General features: G+C 36.3%; 1 protein-coding gene across 1 annotated transcript in view; it reads right to left on the bottom strand.

The window, feature by feature from the left end:
• Positions 1 to 914: 914 nt before the first annotated feature.
• The window catches only part of LOC105197829 (GAS2-like protein pickled eggs), a 62623-nt gene continuing 53929 nt past the window's right edge, over positions 915 to 9608 (bottom strand). Inside the window, exon 8 of the mRNA XM_011164385.3 lies at positions 915 to 5244. Within this exon, the coding sequence (XP_011162687.2) occupies positions 4310 to 5244 (935 nt within the window). The 3' untranslated portion in view covers positions 915 to 4309. The remainder of the gene's footprint in view (positions 5245 to 9608) is intronic.

Raw genomic sequence — 9608 nt, 5'->3', positions numbered from 1 at the left:
ACGTAAAGATTCATCATTGACAGTTAGCAAATATTTTAATAATTGTGATATAAACATTGATAATATAATTACAAGTAATACTTTTACTTATACATGTATTATTATGACTATTATAATTTCAAATAGTTTATTTTGAAATGTTCGGATAGATACATTCAATTTAAATTCTCAAATAAAAAGTTAGGGAGATTCTTCTCGGTTATCTCGAATATTCTCTTTTTTTTTTTCTTTCAAAGAGGATCAAAATCACTTTGAAATTGACGAAAGGAAGAACTCTCGTTGACCAGAGAAAATACGTACGAGCGCTCTCGCGGCTTTTATGCTAATACCTATAAACTCCGACCCAATCGTCGCTGTTATTATCGAGGCTACTACGGCCGATCGTAAATCTCTCGCACGACGGCTGGACGTTTCAAAAAAATGGCTCCTTCCGAGATTCGCGCGCACTCGGACTCGAAGGGAGGCGTGTGTGCATGCTGATGCACGCACACGGGCACACATACATCTCTCGTATACACCATTGTTGGTACTCTCGAGGAGAGTCGTCTCGCCATATGCGGCAAGGCCGCCCGTCCGTGTGGTACTGGACCTCATAACGGGCTCCGCATACTCTCTCGCCGTTATCGTGGAAAAAAACCCGGAAAATACGATCAATTTTTGTACTATCAACTATTGAAAGTTCTATTTTACAATGTGTCATTCTGGATTAATTATTTTTTTAAAAAGCATAAATAAATTATATCATAGAGATTGAATTTTTATGCGAAAAAGATATGATTCAGTAATGATATTTCATTGAAGCTATTATGTATACTGTATAGTCCTCTGTTGTGACAATGCAGTATCGTGAGATCTCATAATTCGACTGAAAGGGAAATTGAAGGAAAGGAAATTAAAATAGATAACGATTGATGTTTCTCTCTGTTAAGGCCTTTTATTAATCTTTTTATATAGTTTTTGGTCAATTTATAACTGTTCGTAGATAAAATAATGTAACATAGGCAACGTTGCATATAATAATAATAGCAATTAATCTTCATTATCCTCTTGATGATAATAATCATAATAATAATACTAATAGTAATCGTCGTCATCATAGCGATAGCTGCAATAATCATATTAATATTGGGATAATCATCGATATTGCTTAATCGTTAACGCACGGCCGTGAAATCGCTGGGGTTACAAAAGCTTAGGACTAAGGATTAGCCATCCGGCGCCTAAGGTATTGCGCGCTGTAACGAGGAAACGAGTAATATTTCTCTTATTACCAAATCGTCCGGATACGCTGTTACGATGCTATGACTCTTAAGAAAAGCGAAACTTAGCCGAGCGCAATTTTCGCGAAAATGCAGGGACCGCATTTTGAGTGATCGTCTCGGATCGATCGTGTCGTATTGCATTATTGAATGTCGTTGCGCGGGTACTCGAGATTTCATTGCGACGCTGCATTTCTCCATCCCGCGATATGACATCTTCAATATACAGACAAATGTAACCGTTTCCAATATATGAATATTTTTTTTTTTTTATTTGTTGTACCATGTGTATTCGTTCCGTTTCTCAAGATTGGAAAATATACAAATAACGATAATATCGATTGAAATCTAAAAAATCGATGCTCTCAAGAAAGACGGATTAAGAAACGTGTAATCTCTTTGTGGGCAAAATCAACGCAAATATCTCATATTTACCCGCGCATACGATACGAATCTCTCCAGTGTTCGGCTACTTCTGATTTTCGCTGAGAACGATGTTCGGTATTCATTATCTCGTATACTTAACCCTTCAGTGACGGATACTCAATTCTCCGTAAAAAAAAAATGCGAAGAACTTTTATAACATATGTGTACGCCACGTAACATCGACATACTTGCATTACTATTTAAGCGACTTTTGATTCTCACAATATAGCGTCCAAAGAATTTTCCGCACACTACGCTAGTGCCCTACGTATCGAGAAGTCCAAATATAAAAATACGGCTTTTTTTTGTCTTTTTCGTAAATTAACGAGACGCAACAGATAACCCGCGTTAATCGCGACGATGATTATCGAAGGGTTAAGTCAGCTTAACTTAGTAGAACGTATTTTACACTTAAAAAACGAAGATATGCTTTCTAACAACGCATTCATTATATTTACAAAAGATGGAACGCCTTGTTCGCGCAGCACCGAACTCCAGTTTGCAGTAAGCCCGCCGTGTTTCCCCGACCATTCGTTATGCGTATGTGTGTACATTTATCGTGCGGACATCACCGCGAGCCCTTTCAAAGCGAACTAAGTGGTACACACAATGGCCATCTACAGACTAGAGATCAATTTAATAGTTATAAGCCGGATAAAAGATTTGTCGCCGAAAAAATGTTCGCAGAGATATTTACATGTAACGTTGGCTTGCGTATATACGCGCGTAGAAAGTACGACACACGTCGTTTATACGCATAGAAACACACATAGGAAATCGCTCGAATTCCGAATAAGGCAAGACGGCTCGAATCCGTCGCGGCTAATCCCCGCTGTATCGGGATACTCGTCTCAATTCTCGCGCATTTCCTACAGTGATCGACTACTGTAACGTACATCTAGCAGACGATTAAAGACGATTAAAGACTTTTCTGAAAGATCCGGCGGAAACGAACGGAGAAAAGTCCGACGACATCATCGTCCGAATATCGAAAATGCTCTTACCCGCGGCTGTCGTATACAACCGTCTACTAGTACACATCGTGAAAAATATCCCTCTTCCATGCTATTCGTCGACAAAATAAACCTTTTTCTCTCCGCCTTAATTTGTTACTAAGACACTTGGTAAAAAACTTGGCGCTACGCTTGCGTTTGGTATAAAAAACAGTTAAACACTGGAATGGCATTCGTCCGACGACACACGTCGCTATCTACACAATGCAGTCTGCTCCACATTAAGGAGGGTGAGGAAGGGGAAGGGGAGGAGGGGGAAGTTCGTTTGATTTTTTTCATATTCGATCTTCAATGCCTTCTCGTTTATCTCTCTCTCGTTCTCTTCCATTATTTCCTTCTCTTTCAGCGAGCTCGTTAACGTGTAATAAATCATCTTTGATAAATATATCCGATAAACTATATAATTCTTTAAATAAAAATTAGACGTTATGGATATCTCGGGAACGATAAAAAACAATTGAGCGTGCAATTGCTACGGTTTTTTTTAACAATTGTTCAAATTTCTCGTTTAATCTTAGAGATGGGCAGTCATTAATTCTTAAAATGCTTCTCTTCGATACGTTATGTAAAAGACTGTAAAATTTAAAAAAAAAATTATCAGAATCTTTGATGCACAAATTCTCAACAATTCTTAACAATACGGTAAATAATTTTTGTTTTAAGAAAATTTTACATTATAGTTTAATAAGGAGATTATTATTTTAAGGCCAGTAATCGATAAGCATGCGAGATGCAGTTAAATGTGTGGAAATGAATCCATTAGGAAGTCATTAATGTAAACCTAGCTAATTGCTCACTTTTGATTTCGCACAGATCAACTGAAAACTCGTTCGCGCGACGAATTTCCAAGTCGATCATCCTTCTTTCTGTCTCTGTCTCTTTCTTTTTCACTTCATTCTTACTATCGTAAACACCGTTTCATTCTTCAGCACCATCTAAGCACCACCCCGATACGTGACTACTAAGAACTACTAACTGATTGACCCCGTACCGTTAAGGCCCGTTAAGTTACTCTCTGGTCGGACGTTTTCGATCTGCGATGATAGTCGTTGAAGGTATTGGCGAAGAGCAAAAATAGAAAGCAACATTCTAAGCATCGAACTACTTGCAATGACAATAATGAATTATATTCAATTTAAATTATATAATTAAATTATATAATTAAATCAAATATAATTTAAAATTTATTTTTAATATTCTATTTTTAATATTGACCAAAGATATTTTGCAATACGCTGTAAAAAAATAAAAATTTTATTTTATTAATCGGCATGCAAGAAAACTCAGTCATCATATATTCCCGTTCTTTTTTTTTTTAATTCTTTACTTCTACAAATCTATAAATTATAGGATTTTTGCATCTCTCGAATACCTTTTCATTAAACAATCCAATTATAAAACATACAGCTATCCTAGCTGTGATCAAGACGTCCTACCTTATTTGTCAAATCGAATCAAGAATCAAGCACGACGAAAAGCGCAATTACTTACGCGCGCGCGCTAGGCTACTCTCATTGACGTTAGCACCTACTCGATCAGTCTAACTTAGCCTAACACGCGAAGGCTACCTGGTATATTTGGATCCTCGTGGTCGAAGGGGAAGAACCACCCTCAAACGCTGTCCGACGCCACAGACATGGGTCTCTTATAGGAGAGGGCACGAGGTACCGGTATCCTCGAACATCCTTCCTGAGGTTTCGGGTCCTTTCTTGGGGTGACCGATACGTGAACGTCCTGGGGCACCGTCATCGCCCCGTTACTATCCACCCACATTTTAGCAAAGTCCATATCTGCGGTAGCATCGCTGGTCTGGTAGTCCCTCAAGAGGCCCTGCAGCTTCTGTACCATCTGACGCTCGTCTTTCAAATCTCCCAGTTTCTGCAGGATCTGGTCGAGCAGAGGATTCGTCACCTTAGTTGGCGACGATTGAAGAGAAGTGGTGCCCGTAGCGGTCCGGATCCTCCTACCGTTTCTGTCATATTGGACACCAAAGTTCGGGCTTGGCCGAGATTGTAGGCTCTGTCTACCCGGACTCTTCCGTGAGAAGCTCGGCGTCGTAGCGCACGTGGTCGGCGTGGATCTCGGATCCAAAAAGGTGTCCGTTTGGATGCTGGCTCGCCGCCTGGTCTGTCGACCGTTCCATGTGGCGCTACTACCGATTGGCGCTTTGGAGAACTTGGGTGTGCTTATCGGTGACAATATCTTGCTTCCGGTTGCCGTTGACTTTCGCAGCGTTCCATAGCTTCCGTTAGATTTACTGCGAATCGAGCCTCCTCGGTTCAACGGGCTACCTTCCGGACTGGAATTGCTATCCTTAGGTGTCTTACTGCCGGACGATGCCTTAGATAAGTTACTGTTCTCTCGCGCGATGGAGCCGGCGCGGGGAGTTCTGTCGCCTGTCGATGAGGACGCCGCGCTCCTGGATGGGGACGAGACTCGTAAGGGACTCATTAGCCTATCTTTCCGAACTACCTTGCGCAATCCGGTCTCGATGCTGTCAGTCTCCACGCCAGATCTCTCCTCGGGTTCCGCTTTCGGAGGTTGCTCTGAAACAAGAAAAGGAAAGACGCGTGTTTACGCTGAATATCCGAAATTTAATCATGAATCATTAGTAAAACTCAAATAATCTTCGAATACATAAAAAATGATATTGAAACGTTCGCGAAAGACACAATTTTCCAGAGATAAATATCAAACTTGATAATTATCTCTCTGGCGTTATAAAAAAATAGAATAAATATAAAATTTAATATGCATATATTAAACGTAATTATGTATCTATAATAATTTTAGCACGTACTATATAAATGTAAAAGTAATAAAACGGAATTTATTATACATATATTTCCTGACAAGTTAATGATATTTTTATTGCTCTTACATAACGAAAATATTCATAGTATTATTACTTTTATAATTTGCTATTACTATCACGAATTTATTACTAATTGTAATGTCTATATATATTAAAATTAATGAGTTTGAAGGAAATGATTTATTAATCACAACATCTTGACAAAAAAAGTCTGCTTCTATCATTTAAAAACTAGAAACCATGAATTATATAACTAAATGTTACATAATTTTATAATTAGTATTCCATCTCGTCGTTTCCGTGTAGCAACCTATTAGCACGTCATTATAGCGACATTTTTGATGACGAATATACATGCATGATAATCGTATTTGGGACTGAGCTAATTTTTTTTTTTTTTTTTTTTACCACAAAGTGTCAGTTTTCACAAACACGTGTGGCTTAGAAGTCGAAAAATATTAAATTGATCGATCTATGCGTTTAGCACATTTAACATGGGCAAGATAAAGGAGTCCCTGACACAATTCAAAGTGTTGGTCCTTGCGATTTGCATCGACAAGAACGACGCACCTGCGAAGTAAAGGCAAATGAAATCTTTTATCGGGACTTACAGGAATGATTACCATAAATTTTACTGCTTTATGTAATACGAGCTTGGAATTTTCTACATAATATTTACGTAACTTCTTATTTAAAATTTTATATAGATGTCACCGTTATGTTCCGCTGACTTCACATGATTTAGGTCGTATTATATAATATAATAATTATTGATCATATATATTCTACATATATAGGTGTATGTGCGTGTTTACTATTATTAACGTTGACTCTTTTAATATCGTAACATAAGTTACATATAAAATTCTTATTGTCAAGAGCACATTTATTGCATGAACATAATTCTATCTATCGCTGAAAGAGAAACAGTGATAAACAGAATTACATTGCAATTTTTTTAAACAAAATTTGCATATTTTTCGCAAAAAAATTGGACTTATTAATGAAAACTTATATCTTGATATTGCTTTATAAAATTAAAATTGACTTTCGTGTTTCTCTCATAAGATGATGTCACCACGTCGCATTTTGTCCCACATTTCATTTTCGCACATTTTGTACGCACCCACGTCTAAACCACAGAGAAAGTTTCCATTCTTCGACGAAGAAGAGAAATTAGATTTTTAAATTCATGTATCGATGTCACGCGAGGACAGGCAGAATGGCGTCGATTCTGTCAGAAACAAACGTACAAATACGGGAAAATGGTAATCGTGGGAAATGGTAATCACCTTCTTCGCTGATTCTAAAAGAAAGGAATGACATCCCGAAATACGGTCCGTCGATCACGTTTAATCTTTGTTAGTTTAGAAGAGTCGATCAGATTCTCGATAACACTTTGCATTTTTTAATTCGGTCAGCAAACCAACGCAAATGCAAAAACGTTCGTATAAATATTAACGCGTCCGGTTACAGATTGTTGAGCTACGGCGAGCGCATTCGTATATTCATGCGAATGTAACTTGTAATTAAAATCAGAGAATCGAAAATCTATTTCGAGATCTCGTCCTAGTAACACGCTGCTGGTCAAACCGGATTCAACCTTCATCGATCTAACGAATCCTTGGAGCTTGTTATTAAAATTACGCAAATGAATTACAAACTGAATTTGTTGTAGAAACTTGCGTTGACGTTCTTGCTAAATGCAGTTAATATTAGGTTTGATATCACGGTATCTGTTCGATATCATATAAGACGTATATAAGAAAAATAAGTACATAATTTACGGGATTTATGGTTCATAACGAGAAAATTATAGATTTCGTATGAATCTTTCATTTGTATCATATGAGCTACAATTTTATTTTCACAAAAAAGATTCGCTTTTAAGAGTGACCTTATCTATGATCTATAAAAAACTCCACTAGTCAGAAAAGCACAATAATCAGAAAAAATTGATTTAAAAAATTTTTTTATTTATAAATATATATATATATATATATATATATTTATATTTATAATTTTAGTAACAAAAAATAACGTAACAAGAAAGAAATTAGCAGCCTTGTATTTTTATATTATTTAAAAACGCAAAATAATTTCGCAAAGTAACGTAAGTTGAATGTTGTCAGATGACGACGACACGCTCAGAAACGTTGGAACGAATTCAGTGAAATCGTGAAATTTTTTTTGCTGCCTTAAAAAATTGCACATCGTTACCAGACCCCATTCTCAACAATACTTGCTGTACGATGTGACAAATGAGCATTCTTTAAAATCAACTCATAAGATACACTTTCTTATAACTTCCAATCTTTTTTCAATCTTTTCGAATTTTATTTCTTGATAAGACTTGATTTATTGAAAGTATATATCTATAGCATGTAATTATTGAACGCCACCCACCACTTAACTGGATGATAAATTATAAATTTTTCAAGCGACTTTCCAACACAATTTAATTCAACAATTAATTTAATCCTTTAAGCGTCCACGAAAAATATTTCGTAGCTGCAGTCTTAATATACTTTCACGGTTGTCTCGCCTAAGGTTTGTCTTAATCGTCGCGCGATTTTGTTTTTACTCTCGAATACCAAGGAGAAGTTCTCTCGCCCGAGTGAACGCGGATCTCCTTCGAAACCGAAGCGAAACGCTCGGTTATCGCGAACGTGCTGACGCGCATCAGAGAACACATTGCGTGCATATCTCATTGCCGCTAAAATAAGTCAACTGCCTCGATACACCTTTTCAAAACATATACACGCGCTCTAGCATCGTCGCATAAATTAAAGATACCGATGTAAATGAACAAGTCATCAGAGGTCGCCTCCGGCAGTTTCGCGTAAATCTCAATAAAATCCCGCAGGGATGACTGATCCGCACAATCATTTGGGCTTAGCGAACCCACGGACCCGAGGCTCAATACATTACGGATATTTACATACATTTACACATTGTATACTCTCATAAACACATACTTTTGAGTGATAGTGCAATAAACACTTTAAGAAAAGTAGGATTAAGATACGATCTAATCTGTAACAAAAAAAATAAGGATAACTAGATCCACTTATATATTTGATATAGATAAAACAGGACAGCGAAAGCTAAAGCTCGTATTTATATATATATATCTTGGTTTCTAAAAAAATTTCAATTTCAAAACATTTGTTGAATGCCTCCGAACGGTCCTTTCATTTCTCGCGGAATGTAACGCGAAAGTTTATCTCGACCATATAATAATAATAAGTTAGAAATGACACAACACAGGAAGTTTATTTTAATTTTTAAATAAATTATTTGTAGATAGAAAAATTACTGAAGAAAAGACATAAAAAAAAGAATATTAATAAGAGGAAATTTAGATAAAGTAAATAAATATAAAATATATAAATCTACAATAAATAAATAAATAAATATATATATATATATATATATATAACAATGTAAAATTACACAATAGTCTTTATAATCAGAGTATGATTTTTTTACAGTTATTTTATCAAGTTTTATTTGTTTGCAAAGAGTCATACATATTAGTATCGTCATATCTAGTATGATTCTAGATATCCTATTTAAATATCTGTCTTATCTAACAATAAGCAAATAATTGTTTTCTGTTAATTGCATGAGTGTTTAGATATCAATCTTTAAATACGATAACCGATAAAAAGAGACGTGGTCGAGTTTGTAAATAATAAAATTAGACATTATGATTGTACGTTCAATAAAACAAGAGGTTATAATAATAAAGTAGAACAAATAACTTGAATATACTTTACACTAATCTTAAATAAATTTAGAGATTTTAACTAGTTACAAACATGTAATTTCAAGTCAAAAACAAACATCCTGTTATATGCATCGCGACGTTTTGAATTAAAGTTTAGTAAGTTTTTCCTTTAAAAAAGTTGTTTTTGCGTCACTCTCTATGAATGTCCAGGTCAGCGGGTTAAGTTAGAGTCGTCCCAGTCTATGGAACTCGATACGAGGAAAAGCATCGGGACGATCGAAGCGAGTCGGCGCCGCGGCTGGCCGCCGCGAACTTTTTCCACTTGCGGCAATGCGTCAACCGCGTCAAGTGAGTCGAGTGCC

The sequence above is a fragment of the Solenopsis invicta genome, chromosome 10 (assembly GCF_016802725.1).
Source record: "Solenopsis invicta isolate M01_SB chromosome 10, UNIL_Sinv_3.0, whole genome shotgun sequence".
In the NCBI taxonomy this organism is placed as follows: Eukaryota; Metazoa; Arthropoda; class Insecta; order Hymenoptera; family Formicidae; genus Solenopsis; species Solenopsis invicta.
Note: the sequence above shows the minus strand (reverse complement) of the source record. Positions and strands in the feature narration are given on the sequence as shown.